The 24,939-nt window shown below is 41.2% G+C and overlaps 2 protein-coding genes across 11 annotated transcripts in view; one reads left to right on the top strand and one right to left on the bottom strand.

The window, feature by feature from the left end:
• TCERG1 (transcription elongation regulator 1) overlaps nucleotides 1–17,475 on the top strand; it is a 35,832-nt gene extending 18,357 nt beyond the window's left edge. For 7 of the 10 annotated variants that reach the window (XM_082213442.1, XM_082213440.1, XM_082213438.1 and 4 more), the window contains 9 exons: nucleotides 279–368; nucleotides 2,003–2,121; nucleotides 4,237–4,387; nucleotides 10,302–10,466; nucleotides 11,527–11,709; nucleotides 13,242–13,421; nucleotides 14,245–14,328; nucleotides 14,492–14,592; nucleotides 16,316–17,475. In XM_082213442.1, the coding sequence (XP_082069568.1) occupies nucleotides 279–368; nucleotides 2,003–2,121; nucleotides 4,237–4,387; nucleotides 10,302–10,466; nucleotides 11,527–11,709; nucleotides 13,242–13,421; nucleotides 14,245–14,328; nucleotides 14,492–14,592; nucleotides 16,316–16,517 (1,275 nt within the window). In that variant the 3' untranslated portion in view covers nucleotides 16,518–17,475. Of the gene's footprint in view, nucleotides 1–278; nucleotides 369–2,002; nucleotides 2,122–4,236; nucleotides 4,388–10,301; nucleotides 10,467–11,526; nucleotides 11,710–13,241; nucleotides 13,422–14,244; nucleotides 14,329–14,491; nucleotides 14,593–15,956; nucleotides 16,121–16,315 lie in introns of all 10 variants that reach the window. The other 3 variants (XM_082213441.1, XM_082213447.1, XM_082213439.1) reach the window with 3 other exon arrangements.
• A 1,574-nt stretch (nucleotides 17,476–19,049) lies between these two features.
• GPR151 (G protein-coupled receptor 151) lies at nucleotides 19,050–22,371 on the bottom strand. Its single transcript, XM_082213503.1, has one exon. The coding sequence runs from the start codon at nucleotides 22,191–22,193 to the stop codon at nucleotides 20,958–20,960; it is 1,236 nt and encodes a 411-aa protein (XP_082069629.1). The 5' UTR covers nucleotides 22,194–22,371; the 3' UTR covers nucleotides 19,050–20,957.
• Nucleotides 22,372–24,939: the final 2,568 nt, after the last annotated feature.

The raw sequence follows: 24,939 nt of genomic DNA, 5'->3' as shown, positions 1-24,939 counted from the left end.
TATTTTAATGAGTAATTAGATGTGTGTTAGTTCTGTGTAATTATGTAGACGTTTTTGGAGCCAATTAGTGTGGAAATTTGTGATGCTGACCTCCTGGAGCTTGTCATCTATTAGTGATGAAACTGCTGTAAGGGTTTCAGTTATGGCTCTTCTCTAACAGATGTCCTGTAGGTTTCAAGCAAAATAGCACGACTTGCTTGTCTTTGGGTGAATTTAATTGCTAGGAAAATCAGCACTTTTCTCTCTTCCACTCCACCCCTTTCTATTTTTTTTTAAAGGTTTCTGCATTTTCTACTTGGGAGAAGGAGCTACACAAGATAGTTTTTGATCCCCGCTACCTGCTTCTTAACCCTAAAGAAAGAAAACAGGTAAAATAAAGGCCTACAGGTAAACACAACTGGCCTGTGAATTCTGTGATATCTGGAGTTTCAGATAACAAATGTTTAGGGAATGGGGTGGGGGAAAGGTAAGGTTCCATGTATTCCTTAAGAAAGAGAACTTGACAATTTCTATAGGGAAATGAAAGCTTCAAACTCAAATGTATGTTTAGGTACAAAGCCCCACACCCCCAAACCATAATTGTCACAGAGATTTGTATAAAAATATTAACAGGAGTATTTGACAAAGAAACCCTGAATATGTTATTCATACCCAAAATATTCTTGTGTGAAATCTTTTACTACAGAGATGAAAATAAATGGGAAATGTAAAATTTGCAAAAGGGAACAATCAGGATTTATTTATGTACACTGTTTTAATTTCTTCATCTCCAGAGTGATTATTTAGAAGCTGAGACTTGGTAGAACCACCAGTTTCTGAACCAAGGTGGTCAGTTGTATGTCTCTCATATTAAATCATGCACATATAGCCCAATGTTAAATGGGTGTTTTTTTTTTGTCCTATCCTAACTAGTGATAATGGGACGCGGGTGGCGCTGTGGGCTAAAGCCTCAACGCCTAGGGCTTGCCGATCGAAAGGTCGGCGGTTCGAATCCCCGCGGCGGGGTGCGCTCCCGCTGCTCGGTCCCAGCGCCTGCCCACCTAGCAGTTCGAAAGCACCCCCGGGGGCAAGTAGAATAGGTACCGCTTACCAGCGGGAAGGTAAACGGCGTTCCGTGTGCGGCTCTGGCTCGCCAGAGCAGCGATGTCACGCTGGCCACGTGACCCGGAAGTGTCCCCGGACAGCGCTGGCCCCCGGCCAATAGATGTGAGATGGGCGCACAAACCCCACAGTCTGTCAAGACTGGCCCGTTCGGGCAGGGGTACCTTTACCTTTACCTAACTAGTGATAAGTGTGGATACTGTGTCCTCATGAATAAATGATAATTTGATTGCATTAATATTGCCATAAAAGTGTTTCTAGGGTTATTGAGCATTCTTAAATGCTGGCTATGAGGTATAAAAGAAGAAAGAGCTGGCTGTTTTCTGATAGCTTCTCTTATATATTAGCTTCTCTTAGTGAGAATTACACTTTTTGGCTTTGATAGAGAAGAACATGTCACTGTCTCCGTATATAGCAGTATCTTTGGCAGTACCCTTCTTCACCTCCCCTCCTGGCTGCTTGAGCTGCAGGACCCCTTTGTTCCATGCCACATTGTTCAAGATGGGCTTGATCCCAGCTTGAGTGATGACATATAGATCTATCAAAGGACATGCCATTATCTAATGAAGACCTCTGTGCAATCTAAAAATACATCCTGATGGAAGGAAGCAGTTCTTAAGCGTCCAACTATTTTATGTTCGGTACTGTTGCTGCTGTGATTGTTACTTGGTGCCCCAAAAAACAGTGTTAAAATTCATGTTGAATGGCTTTACATAAAAGTTTTTATAGAGAGGAATATTTCAGTGTGTCCAAGCTTAGTGAAGTAATACTCTTGGAGTCATATATGGTAACTTCTCATATTACCGCAAATGATGCATCCTAGCCTTTGACTTGTCCTTTGGAGTTCTCTCCACTTACAGGGTGATAATGCTCCAAATGGTATACTCTGGTGTTTCTGTAGGTATTTGATCAGTATGTGAAAACTAGGGCAGAAGAAGAACGCAAAGAGAAGAAAAATAAAATAATGCAGGCTAAGGAAGATTTCAAGAAAATGATGGAAGAAGCGAAGATTAATCCCAGGTAAGAATATTTCCTCCTACATAAATAATTTTAAAGCTTTTTTCAGGCACTGTGTACTGCTAGACTTGGTTTTACTTGAAGTCCAGTACTATCCTCTGCATGTTTACTGTCATTTAATCCAAATTTTATGACACTGGCTGTTTTAGGATATGAAGCAATCCCAAATGCTTGGCAAGGTGTGGAAGATGGATTTATTTGCCCTAAATGTTCACAAGCCATGTCCTCCAATCTGTAGGTTTCCTCATCTTGATTAGCTGTGAAAACACCAACATTTTTTAAAAGCTGTCCATTCTACTTAAGCAAACTACATATGCAAATGGGCCCTAGGACAGGCAAGTTTCCATAAGCTATTCCATAGTCAGCATGGGGAAAGGACCAGGTGGATTCTCTCTACTTAGCTTCCTAATTTTAGGTTGTGAACCGCCCTGAGATCTAAGAATGAAAGGTGGTATACAAACTGAGTAAATAATAATATTAATTTTATATTATTTATTAATGACCAAATAGGTTTCCATAGAAAGCAAGACATTGCCAATATATTGTTCAACAGTATGTAGTTATCATTTCCTTTTAAAGACTTGAGTATTTCTTTTGTGTAAACTAGGTAGGATTTACTTTGCATTACATGTTTGTCTGCTTTAGGTTAATACTGTGGCTTCAGTAAAATGCAGTGAAACACCCAAATGTTTCTTCAGAAGTTGTGCTACTTTGCTTGAATTAACTTGATGTTTACAAATGGTTACCTTAAACACACTTATTAGGCAGGGGTGGGCAACCATTTTTCTGTCAGGGATCGCATTCCCCCGGGAGTAATCGGTTGGAGGTCACATGCCATATGTGGGTGGGGCCAGGTCTAGTGGTGGGCGAGACCACATTTTTTTCTCTTTCTGATGCCCCTTTTTCTCTCTCCTCTTTCCTGCCTGTCCAGCAGACTGTCAGGGAGTGATGAGTCACTCTTGCCAGCAGTCTGAACTGATTGCTTACAAAGAGCTTTTGAAATGAGGCTGTGGGCCACATAAAATAAGGTCAAGGGATTCAGGTTGCCCATGTTTGTTGAACAGTACTGAGCTTGAAAATAATGGCTTTCTTACTGTAACCATTTTCCTTACTTAGCCTTATTTCTTTCTTACTACTTTTTTGCACCCCAAAGGGCACAGAAGTATATATCATTTATATATTGTGTTTGTCTTCTTTACCCAATGTTGACTAAAACCAATCTCCAAAGGACCTGCAAGTCTTGTTAACTAATTTCCCTTTTTTAATCCAAGGTAACAGTGCCCATTTGGAAGTTTGCGTTCCTTAAAAATCATATTTGTGCTTTGTGTGCTCAGAAATCCATGTCCAGTCTTGCTTTTACAGCTCACTTTCTTTAGTTTAGGTTTACATTCACTTCCAGTCAGTTGAATAAGCTACCCAATTATTCTCTTGTTTTAATTTACCCTACAGCAACATTAGGCGGGATTGCCCAAGTCTAATTATTTCCATGCTGAGATGAAAACTTTCGTAGGATTATAATGTCTCACGTAAACCTGGGGCCAGATTAGCATCAGACCTTGGAAAAAAGCACAGTAGTGTTTGTTTTTTTCGAGGTAAGTGGCAGTACTATATCTACTGCACATCTGAGATTTGGAATCTGGCCCTGGAGGTGAGAGTACTGTTAATAATTAAAACTGCAGGGAGAAAGGGTGGGAAACCCTTCAGACACTACTGTCCTTGCTCACAGTATTAAAAGAATCTGAATTTTTGTACCATGCCAGTTCTATTTCTGGCAGTGTTGGGTGGCAAAAGAGCATTGTTAAATTTACATTGCATAATCATGAAGTATCAGGACAGATTGACCATGGAATTTGTCTTCTGCAAGGATTATGTTATATGTGAAGAACTGCATTCAATGTGTGCAATTTTTAAAAAAATAGTTTTAGCTGGTTCATGTCAACTTTCTAAAAAAGATAAAAGATAAACTTTATGTCTTGGACCTTCAACTGTGGCAAGGATACCAATATATTGGTGCTTAGTGTATGTATTCCAACAGAACCAAAACACAGTGGTGCTTTTGAATACACTTTCCGTCTACGAAAGCCCTGCCAAATCAGCACACTTGCCATTTTGTTACAGAACTACTTTTAGTGAATTTGCAGCCAAGCATGCTAAAGACACACGATTCAAAGCAATCGAAAAAATGAAAGACCGGGAAGCCTTGTTTAATGAGTTTATCACAGCAGCAAGAAAGAAGGAAAAAGAAGATTCGAAGACCAGAGGAGAGAAGGTAAGATTTTTATATCAAGGATGTGAAAATAGCCTAATGGGAGGATTGGGGAAGGGCCCATGCTAGTCTTCTAGATTTGCCCTTCACCCCCTCCCCCAAATTATTTTTTCCTTTTGGTCTCTCCCCCCCCCCCCCCCAGTTTAACCATTTGTATCATATTTGGAGCTGTGGGGTTGGTCATTTTACTCTCTTTTTTTCTTCTAAATTTGGAATAAGTTTAATGTTCTTGAAAATGTACTATAATTTTCTTCTAGATTTTAAAATCCTAGATATATATTTTTTTGGTGGGGGGACAAATGTCTGACTGGAAAACTCCAAGCAGACCATTACATACCCATTCTGTCAGGGATGCAAGCAAGGTTTGAGAACTATTTGTGGGCAAATTTCAAAATGCTAACACTTCAGTGGTTTTTTTTTTAATCTTCCAGTAAATGTATCTTAGCATGACTACTTATCAGAATTAAAGGTCGCCTATGAAAGATTAATGAATTTCAAATGTCATTTGTCTGCACTGTCAATACAAGAGACAAAGTGCACATCACTGGGGAAGGTGGATGCTACAAAGTATCTTCAACAAGCGTTAGCATCAAAATATGCAGCAACTTTCTTCAGTGTCCTAGCATACACCTTTGAAACCTAATCATTTCTGGGATTTCTGTTTCCTTACATACTCCTTAAGTTAAGCTAATATAATTTCCTTTCAATAAGTAGCATAGATAGAGGCAAAACTTTCAGGCAAAAGTTACCTGTCATATAGGAATGGAAAACATTCACAGCTGAAATGCAAAAATCTTAATATTGCAAAAAATAACAATTGGAAAATCCTTTGAGTAAGATCCAACACTGTCTGAGCGGACTTCCACCCACGTATTGGGTATTTCACTTCCCCACTGCTGCCCTATTGTGTGAGCAAGCATTTGTTCCACACTTGCATTTGATGGAACCCCTTAGGGAACTGAAAATAAAGGCGAGTGACTCACATAAGGCCACTCATACTAGGCGTGAGATTCAGCCTAGCAACTACTTGATGCACTGCTCAGTCTCATAGGCTGCAGCCCTTTACCCACTTACCTGATATTGAGCCCCATTGTACTCAGTGGAACTTCTGATAGATATGTACAGGATTGTGCCCTTAGATTCTTATTCTGCATCAACTCTATATGCACCAGAATGATTAGCTTTCTAGAGGTGAACATGTATAACCTAGAACTAGCCTAAATTGCACTCTACTTGTTTTAATCTATAATCATGGCTTAAACATTATTGTTGCATCTTAGCCATTATCAAAATGAATAGTTAATAAGTAAATTATTTTATGTTGCATGAGTTACATCAAACAAGATTTTGTGTTAAATAAATGTGTTTATCTTTGCATCTGAAACTAATTATTTCTTTTCTCCCAAAGCCTCTTGTAACCATTTTATGTATTCTGTTTTGTAACAAGTGGATAGATTTTACAGTTTTGTGCTGTGCGGCCTGTCAATCAGTTCAGTCTGACAGCTGTCAATCACTGACACGCAAAGTATTATGGGATTCCCTAGTGAGGAAAGAATTGGTATCTCTGTGTGGTGACTTTAGCCTCCCGCAGTTCCGGTACTTTACATTTTTTTCAGTTTTTTCCTTGTGAAGTGATGAGAGTTGTGCCCAGAATGTGTAAACTGCAAAAAGAGGAGAAAAATCCTCCTAAATAAAAGCAAAGTATTTTCAGCCATACATGCTTTTTTGATTCCACAAGAAACATAAAAGTTGATTTAAAATATGCTTAAAGTGTTAAGTGAAGCTTTCTCAGCCAGTTCTTCTCTTCCCAAAAAGAGGTTTAATGCAGGGGCAGAGAAACCTGTGGCCCTCCAGATTTTGTTGGACTCCAATTCCTATCATTGCTGGCTGGGGGTAATGGGCGTTGGAGTCAAACAATATCTGTAAGGCTTCAGGTTCTCTATCTCTAATTTAATACTATAATTTTGTGATTTCCCACAAACCTTTAAAGTAAGTGATTTGGGTTTTGTTTGTTTTGGCATCTTCCAACTCTGTGGTTCACTTGTTTAGTGAAATTAAAGAGAGAAGATAGCACAGTTCCCTTAGGACTAGAAATATGACTAAGGAAGAGATGTAAGGCACATCAACTAAACTGAGGAGTTTCATCTTTCAGAAGTGTATTATATAGCTCCACTCAGTAAGCTCTAACTAAGCTGAAAGTTGCCAGGTCAGTACCTTATAACTAAACAATTCTGCCCCCCTTCCTTTTCACTAGAAAAACTTCAGCGACCCCCCAGCTACCATGTCCATGTTTTTTTAAAAAATAAAAACAAAGCCAGAATAGAGGGACAGGTACAGTTTTGTTACTGCATTTATGGATTTAGTATCTATAATCTTGGAGTTACACTTTTCCTGAAGGGTGACAGTTTTCAAGTAAAATGTGGTGTTCTCACCACTGTATGTGGTGTTCTCACCACTGTATGAAACCAGAAAACCTGCGGGCTCACAAGGCTTGCGGGCAGCAGCCTGCATCCTGAAGCACGGGGTGCCCTCCAGAGGACACCCCGTGCTTTGGGCGAGTGTCCGCAAGCCTCCCGCGCCTGGCGGAAGGTCCTGCCGGGCGCGTGAGGCTTGGGGCGGCAGCCTGCATCCCGAAGCACGGGGTGCCCTCCGGAGGACACCCCGTGCTTCGGGAAGGTGTTTGCAAGCCTCCCGCGCCCGATGGGAGGTCCTGCCGGGCGCGCGAGGCTTGGGGCGGCAGCCTACACCCCGAAGCATGGGGAGCCCTATGGAGGACGCCCCGTGCTTTGGGAAGGTGTCCGCAAGCCTCCCGCGCCTGGCGGAAGGTCCTGCCGGGCGCGCGAGGCTTGGGGCAGCAGCCTGCATTCTGAAGCACGGGGTGCCCTCCGGAGGACGCCCCGTGCTTCGGGCGAGTGTCCGCAAGCCTCCTGCGCCTGGCGGAAGGTCATGCCGGGCGTGTGAGGCTTGGGGCGGCAGCCTGCATCCTGAAGCACGGGGTGCCCTCCAGAGGACGCCCCGTGCTTCGGGAAGGTGTCCACAAGCCTCCCACGCCTGGCGGAAGGTCCTGCCGGGCGCGCGAGGCTTGCAGGCAGCAGCCTGTTCTGGGGGCTGGGGTTGGGGGAAGCTCGGGCTTCCCCCGTGCCAGCCCCACGCCTGGGGAGGGAAAATAATTTTTTCCCCTTTATTCCCCCCCCCAAAAAAAACAGGTGCGTCTTATGGGGCGGTGCGTCCTATGGGGCGAAAAATACGGTATATTAAAATATTAGGAGAATGGATTGGCTGGTTTGGGTAGAAAAGTACATGGAAGGGTTGCCTTTAGTTGGAATACTGTATGTTCCTGCAGCACTAGGTGGTAAGATCATGCTGGCCTTCAAGTTAGAAAAAGGAGGGCAGCTGCTGGTTTCTAGAGAGACGGGTGCATGCTGTGTAGATGTCAGACAGGTTTGTTACTGTACCTTCTTTGTGTTGTAATGTTCTGAAGCCTTCTAAATGAATCCCAGTTAAATTATGGCTTGAAGATTATCTTTGTGTACAGTAGAAAAATAGCAATAATCGATTAGGTGTGCCTGTACAATGACCCTTACTTTAAAGATTTCCACAGAAACACATTTTGTTTTTAATTTCGTAAGTGTTGTTTTCATATATCTGGCTTAGAAAGCTTTCTATTTTGATACTAGATGCATGCTGTGCTTAAGTTCAACTTTGGAATAACAAATACCATTAAAAAATAGCTACAAGGTTGCTGAATATCTTCTTAAATACTGCTCTGATAGATCTGCTATTGGTGGAGAGAAAAATTGCTCTACACAGTGTTGTGCAGCCTTTTCATGATTTTATTTGCATTTGGACTTAAAAAAAAAATCATTGTCCTTCCATAATACTGTGCCAAGAACCAAACATAAGTGTTGAGGGAGAGCTACAGACTATTAGCATTATTTTTATGTAGTAATTAATAATTGAAGGAAGCTAGAATGCAAGTTTTAATTGGCTGGTAAGGCATCAAGCTGCACTGTTAATCATACTTAAGTCATTGGGATTTGGTGTCCTATTATGTATTAAGACTTGGGGTTGCAGGTAAATCCTCTGCATGCATGATTTGGGTTGGGGGGGGGGGAGTTGAGATTTATAATATAGCCTGTCTTACAATGGAATAATATCTGTTCTAGAGCTAAAATAACTATGATCTCTCTAATCTCAGAAAGAAGCTGTGAATGCTCTTAAAGCGATAAACTTGGCCCCTTGGCAGGGCTTAGCCATTTAGAAAGATAAGATAACTGGTAAAAGGTTTCTTAATGGTCAGAGGCCTGATTACGGGTGAGCATAAGTTGTTTGTGTGAAGCATCTTCCCATGTGATTGCAGCAATTGTACTCTTACTATCTAGCAGCCATGCATGAGGCAGAGGTGCTGGTGGCAGAGCTAGAATAACTGGGAGGGAACGAGGTCAGGAGAGCTCCGGTTGGCAGTGCATCTGTGGAGCTGCCACCAACCTGGAGCTGCTCCAGCCTTGCCACTTCTCTGCAGCACCACCACCTGGAGGACACTCCACTTCTCCCACATACATGCATAAACCACTGTTGATGCTTTCTCAACTCCTGAAAAGGTGGGTTTTCACTGCCACAACAACATGAGAAGTTGATTCATCCAAACAGATTATGATGTGCTACTGTGCCTTGTAGTTACGTGATTTTACCCGTCCAGGTGACAGTACCAAAGGCTCTGCAATGACATCCCTGTCATACATAAAATTAAGAAAATTCCAGAATTTCCAAGGGAAGCCAACAGAAAAAAATAACTTGGGAGAGAGGGGGAAGGAAGAAGAGAAAAATAATGCTTATGTTTTGCTGCACTTGTTTATATGGAAGGGAGAATTGTTTCATGAAACATTTCATTGTAGACTGAATTCTACTATTATGATTTATGCTTGCATTTAGCCAGATAACTATGTTTGGACAACTTCTCATTATTTTGTATGAAACTTAATTGTGCCCTTCATACCAAGTTTTGAAATCATTATCCGTTGCTAGCTGCTACCAATGGTGTCCTTGGAACATTAATGTGCCCATTTTTATGATCACATATAAATATTGATACTTTATTCTGTGATTCTATTCCTTAATTCAGTGAGTTGGTACTTAAAAGTGCAATGAGAAATCTAAGGGTGTAGCCCACCAAGCATTGCTTCTGTGAACCAACAATCTTCAGTGGATTATACCATGGCTAGAATCCAAAAGTACAGTATACACACGTGTTCTAGAGCTCTGGACTACTTATCAAAGCAGGCTCTCGTTATAAGTGGTGTGGACTTAGACTGCATGCACACACTTCCTTAAGGTGGAAGGATTGCACAAATGAACACATATGTCCCACGGTGCACATTACACATTGTGTTTCCCTGCCATGCACGTAGAGGACAGTTTCAGTAAATATGAGGACTAGTCCCATATTTACATTCTGGGTTTCCTGCGCAGTTACTGCAGGAGCAATACCAGTTGTGTATATAATGCACACCCTTTAAGTGGAAGAGCAGATTAGAGCTGCTGTAGTAGGAACTTCTCAAGCAAGCCCTAACTATTGAGATGGTTCTCTTTGACATGTGTAAGCACCCTCTTTAGGTAATGTCCTAAGATTCTCATGTCTGTGCAGTAGCCTTAAAGGAATTAGTCACATTGCATTTTGAAGGCTTCTGTATTATGTTTTAATATATAATTAAATCTCTTTCAAAATGGCAGTGGATTAAATTTAAAGTTTAATATTCTAATGGAATAATCTAGTTTTGAATCTATTAAATTAAAATAGTTTTTGCTGTACGGTGAGTCTGCTTCTTTTTATTTCTAAATTACACTGCAAGCTTTCAGAAGTCTAAGTGACTTTTTTTGTTCCCTTTTTCTTCCTTTTGTCTTATGTTTTGAAATATAGATCAAAATGGACTTCTTTGAACTGTTATCTAATCACCACTTGGACAGTCAGTCTCGCTGGAGCAAAGTGAAGGACAAAGTAGAGACTGACCCTCGTTACAAAGCTGTGGATAGCTCTTCACAAAGGGAGGATCTTTTTAAACAGTACATTGAAAAAATAGCCAAAGTACGTGTGTTATTAATGAAGCTGCTTCCATGTTCGTAGTATTTCAGTGATGAAGCAATTGACAATAGACTTTGAAATACCCCACACAAGCATAAATCAGTTTTCTTAGCAGTGGTAGGAATTGCCCCATAGACTCAGATTGGGGTTCTTACTTACTTATTTATATTGCCTTATAAAACACTCTCTTGAGGTGACACATGATATATATTATATATAAAAAAGAACGCGAGCAGAATCTGGAAGACCATCCTAGGGTCCATAAGATTCTGTAGAGTGATGATAGAGGGATTAGGGGAAGTTTTGGACCAATAGCCACCCTATTTTCCTAACAGATTCTTGGAGGCAGGAGAAGGGAGTGGAGTAAGGTGGCCCTGAGGGTGTTTTAGGTATTCCAAATGACTTCACTATGCCCAATGAAATGCTGGACTTTCGCCACTCCTTTTTGAAAGTCCTTGGAATGTTTTGCAAGTACAAGACCAGAGTTGGCTTGAACTCGTAGAACTAGTCATGCACTTACTTGAATCCTAGCCTGATTTATTCTTCATTCAGTGGTTCTGATTTTGAAGGTAGTCTTATCACATCTCTTAGTATGCAGTGGGTTGGGTTGGTGTCCTTCTACTGATGAAAGGTTCTTTGATCCAGCAGAGCCTTCCAGCCACATAACAGATTTTGAGACGATGGTTAGGAATTCTCTCCCCCCCTTTCTCCATATGCTGTACAGAATTAAGGAACCCTTGTAATATCATGGGAGGGGGTGGGGTGCTGCTGAAGAGGAATTGCTTTGATTCCACTTCATTAATGGAGCACTACCAGTTGGATACAACTCAGTGTCTTTCATTTGTATAGCCCATCGGAGCTTTCATTTGTATAGCCCATTTGTATAGCACATCGGAGCTGTGATAACTATAATTAACAAACATTCTTAAAAAATTCAATTGAAACCTTACACTAGCAGCAGCAGTTTAATAGATTTTTAACTAGCTGCATTAATTTGCTTTATCAGTTTTTTTTCCCTTGAGTTCATTTTGTGTTAAAATTCGCATTTTGGCTTCTATTTCAGAATGTGGACTCTGAAAAAGAAAAAGAACTGGAAAGACAGGCTCGCATTGAAGCAAGCTTGCGTGAACGAGAGAGGGAAGTTCAGAAAGCTCGCTCTGAACAGACAAAGGAGATTGATAGAGAACGAGAGCAGCACAAACGAGAAGAGGCCATCCAGAATTTCAAAGCTCTCCTATCTGATATGGTGAGGTTCCTGTGTGTTGAAATTAACAAGGTCAGGTATGCACTTGTGTATAGAGAACACATTAAATTGTTTCCTGTTTATTTTAATCCCATAAGAGACTGATGTGAGTATAGATGCCTTCCCTAAAGTCCTATGATTTCAGAAGAGCTAAATTATCCATTTTTTCGTTCCCCCTTTTTTCCATTGGCCAGTGTAATAATTGGGTGGTATTCAACTAGGTTTTGCTTAGCTACTCAAAGAAATTAATGAACATGGCTAGGGCTCCATCTCCATTTTACAGTCATAACTCCCCCCCCCCACACACATTTTAAACAGCCATGGCTTCCCCCCAAAATTCTGAGAACTGCAGTTTGTTAAGGATGTTGAGAGTCAATAGGAGACCCCTAGTCCCCTCACAGAGCTACAGTTTCCAGAGTTCCCTCAGAAGACGGTTTGACTGTTAAATCACTCGCAGCATTCTGCCAAGAAATAGCAAATGGTAGCAAAAGACAGGAAGCATGATAAGGAAAGGGAGTGTTGCATAGCAAAAAACCAATCCTGCTTCCCTCAAAATGAATAACAAAGAGAATGTGACATTGATGGTCTGTAACATATGGAAAATACATGGAGATACTTTAGACCACAATGATATCTTAATTTCTCTTTGCTTTGAAGTAATTTGGGGCTGTATGTATGTTTGTACATTTTGTATAATCTACATAGATAACCAGTTTTTTAATCAAGGACTTTTAATCAAGGACAAGGATTTTTAAATCAAGGACTCCAGCTCATTTGTTCAAAGTAATGTGTGATTATCCACTGCTAGTTATACTCTGCTGAAATCAGGGGGATTCAGTAACTGAAACCCTTCTATATTTGAGGCAGCTGCTCATGACCCAAATGGGTTGGGTATTATTCCTCATCACGTGACGGAGGCAGGAGAGCAAAGAACTCTGGGAGGCAGGCACAGTCTCCTCATTTTTTTCTCTCCTGCCCAATGAATCAGATCTTTCCCCCCCCGGCTCTCACTGATCTTTCTTTAAGCTAAGTTCTTCTACTTTCAAATACTCTTTTTTACTTTACTTTTTTCTTTTTTGTGGGTGGGGCTACTCTTGAGTATGACTTAGTTGGATAATGCTCAATGTTTCCATGAAACTCGTAGGTATAAGTATTGTCTTCAGCACAGCCAAAATCCATACATTTTGTTGGGGGGGGGCACCCACATAGCAAAAGAGACCACCTTGGGAATATTTTTACATTAATGCAGACATATTTCTCCCTCTTTGGTAGATGTATTCATACCAAAGTAATGGAGAATTACTTTGACACTTGACACATATTTTTACGACCCGGTCTAGTTGTGACTGTAATTGGTTTTAAACTGTTTTTAATGCTGTATTTTAATATTCCTGTAACCCAGCCAGGGACTTTCTAGTGAAGGGCAAGTAATAAACGGAGCAATAATAGTAATAATCTTAATGCAAATTAACTAAAGTTTTTGAAGTATATATTTTAACAAGCTGTATAGTGATTGAAATTATTCCTTCCATTAGGTGCGATCTTCAGATGTGTCATGGTCCGATACTAGAAGGACACTTCGAAAAGATCATCGGTGGGAATCTGGCTCCCTTCTGGAAAGAGAAGAGAAGGAAAAACTATTTAACGAACACATTGAGGCACTTACAAAGAAAAAGAAAGAGCATTTTCGGCAACTTCTAGATGAAACTTCATCAGTAAGCAGATGCTCTGCAATTTTTCTTGGGTTCTAACATAGTTTTATGTGTGTTTTATATCTTACTACAAAATATTATTGAGATTAAATTGGTATTTTCTACTGTTGTTTCATTTTCCACTCACTTCTGCCCAGCAAATCTTGGAACAAAATGTGTATTTGCTGAATTACAAAGTAGTTTGTTCAAGCCCACTATTATGTTGTGCCCCTGTTTCTAGATCTGAGCTATTTTGAGCGGGTGGAGAGAGATTTGCAAACATTTCTCTGATTCCTTTTGACAAAGTCTGATGGTTGGTAGCAGATCTCAGATACATATGAAAATGTTTATTGGTGGGGCAGGGAATAGGTTTAATCTTACATGAATAAATGTTAACAATTTAGTAGCATGTATTGATTTATAGTCTACCAAGTTAAACATCTCACTATTTAAATGACTTCTGTTTCTCAATTTATTTTATTTTGCAAGTCTTGTTTAAAAGTAGCATTGAGTTCAGAAGTCAAAACAGTGTAACAATAGACCTAAACTGTCAGTCAGCACCTTTATATCTTTCCCCTCACTTAACATTTGAGCTCAGTTAAAGGGCATCCCACTTTCTGTGTTGTGCAGCAGTAGTATAGGCTGTTCGTGAGAGAGTGAATCCTTCCCCCTGAATAGAAGTCTTTTGCTTCTTTGCAGCAGCCTCTTCTACTTTTGGGTGATTTTCTCTGATTATGGTTATCACATGTTAAGTCAGAGACCATCCTTTGCAAAAATTGCAGCTTAGTATTGCATGTTTGAATTTCTTACCCCAGCCTGTAATATTTCTATTTTTCTATTTCAAAAGATTACCTTAACATCAACATGGAAAGAAGTAAAGAAAATAATTAAAGAAGATCCCAGGTGTATTAAATTCTCCTCCAGTGATAGGGTAAGAAGCCCCACAGTGGTCATTCTAGACTACCCATGTGATGTTAAAACCAACAGCAATTTCCTCCCTTATATATTTTGTTCAGCAGCTCCTAACAGACATTAGGAGATCTATGTTGTAATGGAGATGCAATGTCCAAATTTGCTTCTTTCTTTTCATGCAGAAAAAGCAAAGAGAGTTTGAAGAGTACATCAGAGACAAATATATTACAGCCAAAGCGGATTTCAGAACGCTTTTGAAAGAGACCAAATTTATAACATACAGGTGTGTATTCAAAAGCAACACAGAGATGGTTCTTCAACCTTTTAATATTTATGTCGAATATCTGGTTAGCTTTAGCAGTTTTTTAAACACGGAAAAAATGGATTGCCATCAGTTCTTTCCATGAATTTGAAAGTATTCTAAATCATGGATTTGGATTTCTGGGATGACGCTGTTCAAATTGAGTATCTGTGCCAAACTAATTTTTATGTACACAAATATTTAGAGATGTATATTTTATAAAATATGTGGCCTGCTCTTAGCAGTGTGAACAGATTGGGTTGGATACAGAGCTGTTCTTCCACTCCCCATAAGGGTTGTTTCTGACCTAGCAGAAGAGTGTTGCATGAAGAAAGTTGCCCCAAGTCCAGAAGAGTTCCTCTCGTTTTGTGCAAGCTCTTCCTCAAAACCATTTTGTGATCCACAATGTTTATATACTACAACCTGTATTATCATCATTCACTATTTGTTACAGTGTAGCACAACTCCTTCTACATTGGGCTGCTGCATTATGAAGAGTTGCTGAGCTCAGTTAGCCTCTGCCAACTTGGTTTCTTCCAGATGTTTAGGACTACTGCTCTCATCAGCCCCAGCCAACAGCCATGCTCACAGCATCCTACCAGCACGTTGGCTGGAGCTGCGGCAAGTTGTCATCCAAATCATTTGGAGGGTATCAGGTTGGCAAAGGCTACTCTAGCCCCTATGGGAGAGCTGATGAGAAAGCACTCTTTCTGCTCCTAGCCACTGATTGTTTAGTTAACAGCAGTCCCCTTACCCATTGATAATTCTATCCCTTTACTAAGGATAACTTGACCCCAGTAGGTTGTGTACTTTTCTTTTTAGTTAGTCCTTTTGCAAAGTATCTATTTAACAATTTACATTGTTTATATACCACCTGTATGCTAAAGTGTTCAGTGCAGTTTCAGAAATGTTAACTATTAAAACAAAAAAGTTGCAAACTAACAAAATAGCAGATTTGCCTTCAGCTGTTAGTGATCTCTGCTGATCTCTACTTGAGGAGCTTAGCTTTGTAGGCTGGGATTCTCTTATTCCTTTCCTTCTTGGTTCTTTAAGTAGCCCCAGGAAGATGAAGAAAGGACTGGCAACAACAGTTCTTGTAGGCCAGTGATGCTTTATTCAAAAACTGATGGCATGAGCTCCCCACTCAGGCTTATCCTCTTACACTTGATTATTGCTATTGTTGTCATTGAAATAAAGCACTGTCTCAAATGAATGTAAATAATCATATTTATCTTCGGTTGGTCTGGAGTACAACTGGGATATTGGCATCCATTTTCTACAGGTGTTCTTCAACTGCAGTGTTTAATTTGAAATGTGCTCATTTTTCTTATTTTACATTTTTATAGTTTAATTAGTGCTGATTTTAAAAGGTACTGGCAGCCCTTGAGACTGAAGTCTTCTGTTTACCTGCAGAACAGATACAGCACAGGCAGTGGCAGTGCAAGATTTTTTACATTCACACATCCCTGCCATTTTGCCTCACCCCTGACCTGAAGGGGCAACCTTATAGGTGAGAGGATAGCCCAGTCTCTGTGTCCTTTTGAGCATTTGACCTACCTGATTGCAATGTCAAGAGAGATTGATTTTGGTGGGTGGAATTGTTACTGGGACACCTGTCCACTAGTATCTTCACCAAGATTCCAGTTCATTTCTGCGGTGCACCCAGTCATCCAATGGTAATGATGACCCTTACACTTAATTGCAGATCCAAAAAGCTGATCCAGGAATCTGACCAGCACCTGAAGGATATCGAAAAGATATTACAGAATGACAAACGTTATCTGGTACTTGACTGTGTGCCGGAGGAGAGACGCAAGCTCATTGTGTCCTATGTAGATGACTTAGATCGCAGAGGTCCCCCGCCTCCTCCCACAGCTTCAGAGCCTACAAGACGAACAACAAAATAATTTTGACATACTCTTGAACAAGAATATCTGTTAAGTCAAGAAGATTGCATGAGCCATCTGTCAGGTTTAATCGTATACATTACCATGAACCTATTGCAAAAACCATCCAAGGAGCAGAGAGAAAAGCAACATTTGTGAACATAAAGCAGTCTCTATGCAGAGAGAACATTTGCATTATCGATGCTTTTTCTCTTTGTCGCATGACTGACAAATATTCTAACCATGCAGCTATTTCCAGTGATTTTTAGGTCCTAGAACAATGCGATATCTGTGTACAAGGTGTGAATGTTGGTAGCATTTTGAAGCGTTCTTGGCAGCGTTACATGTGAAAGCCTTGGGATGATTGATATTTGTGGTTTGAAGTTAAGAATGGCAAAAAATACCGCAGATATCCTAATGGGAGAGCCAAGGTCAGGCATTCTTATGATTAAACTATTGACTGCTGAAAACCGCAGTAAGATTATGCCCCTTCATGAACCTGAAAATATAGGGCCTAATTCTCTACTCATGTGTGGCCTTTCCTGTATATAAATCAGGACTAACCCCATTAACGTCAGGTCCAGCATGAGAGGAGAATGAGCCTTGCAGTGACCAAATTGAATAAACACCATTTGATCTTGTTCACAGGCCTGCTTTGATTCCCCCCCTCTCCTTGTCCTCCCCAGTAGGCACAATCAAGTTGCTTTGCCCAGTAGTCGGTAATGTTTTTGCTGTAAATTGGAAATGCACAGGAAAAAGTGTGTTCCCCAGGATAGCACGGTTGTACAAATACACTTTTATTTACCATAAAGTGATCTCTACCAACTTCTGGATTAGAATATGAAGTTCCCTTCTGGGTATTTCTTGTAAACTATATTCCTGTTTTGAATGTTAAACTTGTGTTTCTAAAGTTTAATTTTGAAATGTTGGGATTGTTCAGTTTACGTATTTGAACGACAATAAACCAACCCTTTTTATATATGGATTGTACATGCTTAGTAAATGGCTCATTACATTTGGGCAGAGTGGAGGAGGGAGAATCTGAAACAAAGGAAATACCATATCCATACCCCTAGCAGGGTATAGGATGGTGGCACATTTTTCTATTCCCTCCTCCCCTTTTCAGATAGGTAGGTGTTTTTTTCTTCTTTCATTTCTAGGTTTTCTTGCGCAGTGGGAAGGAAAGTAAGTATATTACTTCCAAGGCTGGCATAATTTGATGGCAGATGTTGCCACACCCACAGTGGGAAGACTTATGAGGGCTAACATTCCTGGACTTCCACAGCAATCATAGGATCACATCCTAAGTGGTTTATTTGATGAGTCAGGCAATATGGAAATCATACAAATAGGCATGGGATTTTTTTTAAAAAAATCACCTACACATTTAAAGTAGTCAAAATGCCAGAGCATGGGCATCATAATTGGGGTGTGTGCCATTTTTTACTTTTTGAGGGATTATATCAAAGGATAGTGCTTGCTAAGAGTTTGTAGTGGATTCAGAGGATTCCCAAGCTAATATAAATTGCTTTAGAGGGATTCTGGGCTTGTCCAAGGTGAAGCAGTATGTATGAGATGCCTCAAGACAAGAATCCCACCCCCAAAGTTTGGTGATTTGAACGCCCAACAAATGCTGTAGAGAACATGTCTCTAAAGCTTACCTTATAACAAAAATGGCAGGGTGGTTTGAGAAAAAGGTAAAGCACCAAGAGAAATGGGAAAGCTCTTGTGATTGACAGGTCTAGCTTTAAATCTGAGGGAATGATTACTGTCCAACTAGATTTGACTGTCCAATTCCAGTGCTTTTGGGGGAGGGGTGTGGGAGTAGATAGCCTTAGTGCTGCATAAAATACTAACAGCATCTATATTTTGTTGAATTTCAAGGTAAAAATAAAGTATAGCTTTTATTTCTAAGTACCACAGAGCACTTTAGCCGCAAATGCTTCTTTTAAAAATGCATAATAAGTATGTGCACATTTCCTCACTAATGAAAGTAAAGCGAGTTCTGCAGGGCTGTTTTCTCTTTAGAGTTGACGGATCATTTATGATACTCGCCATGAATGGAAAATTATGGTGCTGTCATAGGTTGTATATGCATTTACAAACACCCTTCGCCCCCATTGCTTGCAGACCATTTCAATGAAAGAACTCGGATCAACATATGACTGGTGGAATATTTCTCCTGTATAATTCCAGAGACATCCTACAGATGCAAAGTATTATACTAGCATTCCTTTTCAGTATTGTAGTACATTTTAATTTTGTGTCTATTTCTACAGTACTAGTAAGGTACGCAATATAAACCATGTCTTTGGTAAAGACTTGTCTTTATAAACTTGCCTGCTGAGGAGGGGAAAAACAAAAAAACACAGCTTGCTTTTGTGGTTGCATCAAATATAGTTACTACCTCAATAAGGTGAGCCTGGTGCAGCAGGAGCAATCTGCACACCCACGTCTTATTGCACAAACAGTAGCCAATGCAGTTGCAATCAAACTAAGTGTAGTGTTGAAAGATACAATGCTCTGTACACAACCAAGTGAAAAAACATGCACTTATGGATACCCAAACGACTTAGAAGTTTATTGAAACTGGCATGTTTAATCACACATAATCTAAGTAGTTCTTCGGGTTTGCAATTTTTTTACAAGCAAAAATACAGTAGCACGTGATCCAAGAGCTGCATCTCAGGATATTTTGCAATGTCACAGAAGCACAACTCTTATTTGGCAAAACGCAGTGTTGCTGTTCCAGGTTTTGATCCAGTGGAATAATCTGCTAATGTAAAAGGGGGAGGTGATTTCTGCCACTTCCCACTCAGCCTGCTTTGCCACCTAACACTTTTCTGGAGGATCTGCCAACTTCCTGAACAGACTTGCAGGAGGCCGCAGGAGGAAAGGGGAAGCAGTGAAAATTCTTTTTCATTGTATGGTAAAAGACCCTCTCCCCTGGATCAACATCTGTTCTGCTAGCAGAAAAGGCAGCACTGGATTTCATCCACAATATACATTGTTACTCCCCAATGTCCTCAGTTCTATTAATGCAGCCTAAGGCAAACACATTGAATCTCACAGTGTAGTAGCCACTAGAGGCAACAGAAATGTCTTTGGCCAGCCCTGTTAACAGTTCTATGCATTTAAAATGTTTCCAGGAACAGTTGTTGTGTCCCTGTTCGTTTCAGAGGGATGTGTACCAATTAAAATGTCATCAATACATCGGAATCGAATAGCTGCAAGATCTGAACTGTAACTTTAATCCCCTGAACTTTTTATGTATGTATGTACAGTTCCACCTTTAAGCACTCAGAAAACCTATAAGGATGAATAGCACTTAACGTTTTAAAAGCTAGTTTGCTGGAGTCAGTTTTTCCTTTCATATACAAATGTGCTTCAGCAGCTGTGAACAGTATTGCTATGTGATGGATAATGCATGTTGCCTTGCACTGAAATAAGACTAATCCTGTGCTGCATATACAAAAGTTTATTTCCAGAACTGTGGATATGAGCCACACCTGATGATAGAACTCAATCAGTAACTCACTTGCTCTTTTCAAAAACAGTATTTTAAATGAGAGCGAGTGAGTCCTCATATGAAGATGAAACATGCAACTGTATCTACAATTGAGAGATAAAGTAATATATAAATGATGTAAGCTTTGGAAAAATATATATACCGGTTGCATAATAAGGTCCTGGTGCATTTGATGTAAGTGGCTCTTGTTCAAAACTTGCCTTGCTGCCAAATACAAATGTTATATTAATTGCTAAATGACTATACAGTGGAAAGGAAGATTTCTACACACCTGGTTTGGAACACTATACTTAGACTATAAAGCTAATTTCTGTTATTCGTGTGAAGTGGCAAGCCCATTAAGAAGGCTGATCGGTTAGCAGAAAAACATGAGCCACATTTTCTTTGAGCATGTTTAATACATATTAAGTGTAATAATGAGAGAACCTGTCATGCATACTGCTTCATTAGTTAAAACCAAATTACACCTTTTGCTCTGCCCTTCTTTTTGAATTGGTCAAAACCTGTTCAAAGCCATAATTGTTCACCCCAAAGCGTGCCTACAAAACCTATATACAGAGTATGTATTATAAATAAGCACAAAGCCCTTCTGTTTTATAGTCATCTCATGCAATTTCAGCTCACTTCTTGATGCAAAGCTACTTTGCAAATGTAACCAAATTACTATTTTTTCCTTCCTGAAATTTTAACTTAAATCACCATCTGAAAGTACAAGACATGCATTTTAAGTAAAATGAGAAATAAAAATCTCAGAGCAGAATAACTGGAATGATTAACTGACAGTTGCATTTGTTCATTACATTAATTCTGAAGATGTCGATAAGTCCCAAGCACACATGCAAAGGTGTAAAACTAAAGTAGTATACCCAGTTCAGCATTACTCCAAGTAAGCAACAAAATTATGATTATATATATATATCAGCTTTCTAACTTCAGTTCTGTTGATCACAACCTACTGTCTCTTGCCCTTCATGTTCCCAAGGAATAGGGTCATTGTCTTGAGCATCAGGGACTGCTTCCCTGTCGTGCCAGAATTGTTCAACATCTGGCAAAATGGGCATCTCCTTCTTGATTTCCATGCTTTCTGAGGTTTGAGGGACGGAGGGGGGCTCTTTTTCTACATCAGGAGTCACTACCTCTGGAGAAGGAACAGAATCTGGGGCTTCCTCCGTGTTGTCAACCACTGTTTCCTCCTGATCTTCTGCGGCAGGCAGCGGTTTCTTCAGCGTAAGCCTTTTCCACAAGCCTTTGAAACCCTCCCTGAACTCTTCTGACATCAGTACAAAGATGAGAGGGTTGGCCGAAGAGATGGCAAACATCAGGACCTGGGTAGTGGCCATGAATCCTTGTGGGGGAGCAGGCCCACCCTTCTTCAGGTGCCAGACCCACAGCCAAGATATCCAGTCAGGAAGCCACATCACGGCAGAGGTGACAGTAACACTCAGAAGCATCATAGTCAGGCACCTGGATCTGATCTGGTTCCTCAGGTTCTGAGTCTTGGTCCCCCTCCGCTGGCATCTGCCATAAGCTCTCCAGAAATAAAAGAGAGCAAAAGTGAGGGGGGTGCAAAAGACCAGCAGGGGATAAAGCTTGACAAAGGCTGACATAAACTCGTGAGCATGGGCTGGAATGATCACGATGCACAAAGCAGAGCCTACCTCTGGCTCCCAGAGGCTGCTGAAGAACCACAAAGGCAGCGGGATCCCCAAGGCCAGCAGCCAAATCGCCAGCAGCACAACGCAGATGGTGTGCCATTTGATGCTCACCTGCTTAGCCGGGTTATTTGCATACATGAAGCAAGTCTTGGCAACCACAGCGATGGTCAAGCTCTTGGCTGTCATGCAAGCGTGTCGGAACCAGTCGGAGGTTTTGCAAAGAAACCACCCCAGGTACCAGGCTCCTCTGGAGTAAGCCGCTGCCCTGAAGGGCACAACAAAGAGGACGAGGAGCAGGTCTGCCAGGCTGAGGTTGAGGATCAAGGAGTGGATCATGGACGGCTTCCCTTTCTTGGAGTTGTACAGTAGGATCCCAATGACACACACATTCCCTGCAAAGCCAGCCAGGCAGATCACCCCTAAGAAGGCTGGGATCACCACCTTCCACTCCTTGGAATCCTGGGGCTCATAGCCTCCTGCATAATGGATTGGTAAAGCCAGGGAACTGTTCATGGTGCTGAAGGGAGATTCTGTCCACCAAAGCCTCTGTTATTGTTGATGATGCACGCCAATGGGAGGTAAATCCTCCTTGCGCCGTTCTGTCTCCTTTAAGCCCTCTGTGGGTGAGGAAAATCTACCATTCTGTAAGTAATACAAAACCTCTGCGAAAAGCCTTGATACAGTACATGTGGTTCTAGCCAGACCCTCTCATTGCTATATACCTGCGACGGCTTTGATTGACAGTCCCCTGGTGGGAGCACGTAGCCTGCTGCTTATTAGCAAGTCTAATAACCAGTGTAGCAGCCCCATGGAGTAATTAAAGTGATTCTTCCATAAATGATGTAAAACTCAAAAATGCTGTGCCTGATTCCTTTTATTACTATTATTATTTTTTACAAACGATAATGTGCAGCTAATCTCTGGACATTTATTAGAGTAAACAGCAGGACTGAATGGTTTTCTGATTTCGATGCTAATTTGAACTTGGGCCATTGGCTAAAATAATTCTGCAATCATGCCAAAAATATGTAGAAATCAAAAAGCTCCACTCCAGGTGCTACAGGTGCAAACTTCATAGAAAATTGCCTTTGCAGTTCTGGGAGTTAATGACAGGGTGGTGTCACTGCACAGACTCTCTGAATGCTTTGATAAACATTTGACGTGGGTATATTCCATGCTCTTTTACTGGGGTTTTTAAAAATAAAAAACTTACCTTTATATTATTTTAAGGAGAAGGGGAAAAAAGAGATTTATTTATTAATATATTTTTTTAAGAAAGGGGGGGAGGGAATTGGGATTTAAAAAGTAAAAATATGAGTAAAAAGTGGCTGCAACAGCAGTGCCCCCCCTTAAAAAGGAAAATATTTAAAAATGGGGAAAATGGGGGGGACGTGTTTTGTTTTTGTTTTATTTTTTAAATTGGAAAAAATGAAAAATACTGCGGGTGGGGAACCTAAAAAATAAAAATAGGGTTTTTGGGATGGTGTTAAGCTGCGTTCTCTTTTCTTGCAGGGAGTCCTCTGTTGTTCTGCTTCCCTCTGGGTCCCAGCCTGCTCTAGGCACATTAGCCACTGTGGAGGTAGGCTTAGGTCAGGCCTGGGCTTGACTGCGTGGTTTTTCGCGGCCTCACTGGCCCTCCCGGTGCTCTCCTACCTCTGTTCTCCCTTTGTGTCGTTGGCAGCAGCAGCAGCGACAACAGTAAGCTGGGGAGGCTGGGGCTCCTTTCTCCTTTTTTCTTCTTTTTCTGCTGGCTCCTTAGGCCTCCAGGCCCCAGAGCTCCACCGGCTCATGGGCGGGTGTTCTCAGCCCTGGCTCAATGAGGATCGCTGAGGGAGTGTTTGGCGGCTCCCCCGGTTGACCCGCTGGGTGCCCCCAGTTCAACCCGGTGACGGCGTTAGCGGCAGCAATCCTGGTGGCCCGGGAGCCTGCCAGGCAGCGCAGTTAATGCTGGCTGCCTTCAGGAGTTCTGCTGTGCCATGGCCCGCGCCATATTGCCTCCATTTATATTATTTTAGATCATTTCACAGGATACAGATTTTTCTCGCTCCATATCTTATCCTCATAACCACCCGATGAGGCAGATTCAGCTGAGAAACAGTGCCTGGTGCACAGTCATCCAGTGAGTTTCATGGCTGAGTTGGCGTTTGAACCCTGGTCTCTCCAGATCCAATTCAAACACACTAACCGCCACACTTTGCTAAGAATCAACATTCTACTAAAGTTCAACAGAAATTTATCCTCCCGTAATTTAAGACCGGGACGCGGGTGGCGCTGTGGGCTAAACCATAGAGCCTAGAACCTGCCGATCAGAAGCTCGGCAGTTCGAATCCCCGTGACGGGGTGAGCTCCCGTTGCTCTGTCCCAGCTCCTGCCAACCTAGCAGTTCGAAAGCACGTCAAAGTGCAAGTAGATAAATAGGTACCGCTCCGGTGGGAAGGTAAATGGCGTTTCCGTGTGCTGCTCTGGTTCGCCAGAAGCAGCTTAGTCATGCTGGCCACATGATCTGGAAGCTGTACGCTGGCTCCCTGGCCAATAAAGCGAGATGAGCGCCGCAATCCCAGAGTCAGCCATGACTGGACCTAATGGTCAGGGGTCCCTTTACCCTTTACCTTTAATTTAAGAGCATTATATCTAGGCCTGTCTTCTGGGGAAGTTGAAAGCAAGTCCTTGCCTCTTCTATGTGACAGACCTTCTCCTATTTGGAGAGTCCCATCTCACCTTTCTTTCCTCCTGGCTGAACATGCCCATTTCCTTCAACTTTTCATCATAGGACTTGTTTTCCATACTGCTGATCACCTTTACTGCCCTCTTTGGAACCTGTTCCAGTTAGTTTATATACTTCTTAAAGTGTGGCATCCAGAACTATAGCTAGGTACAGGATGCCAACAAGTTAGTAGGATGTACTTTTTACCATTTAATGATCGATGAGGGTTAATGGGCCTTTGTATTTGATGCTACATCACTGTCCACAAATTTAGTGTCAGATATCCTAGAAATTATGATGGTTGAAAACCAAAACCTCAAATACTTGTCCTGTGTGGAGAACAAAGCCCAGTTGTTGTTGTTGTTGCTGCTGCTATATTTGCCCTATTTCATATTCTCAGCCAGTTCAATCTTACTAAAAGCTTACATTGGGTGTCATGTAGAAAAACAAATGGGTAGAAAATGAAATGGACATGTGCGTAGCCACTATTTTAATAAGGCTGACCATGTTGCACTGCTTTTCCCACCTGTGCGGGTAAGCAGGAAGGAAAAGATT

The sequence above is a fragment of the Podarcis vaucheri genome, assembly GCF_965113315.1.
Source record: "Podarcis vaucheri genome assembly, chromosome: 2".
NCBI lineage: Eukaryota > Metazoa > Chordata > Lepidosauria > Squamata > Lacertidae > Podarcis > Podarcis vaucheri.
Note: the sequence above shows the minus strand (reverse complement) of the source record. Positions and strands in the feature narration are given on the sequence as shown.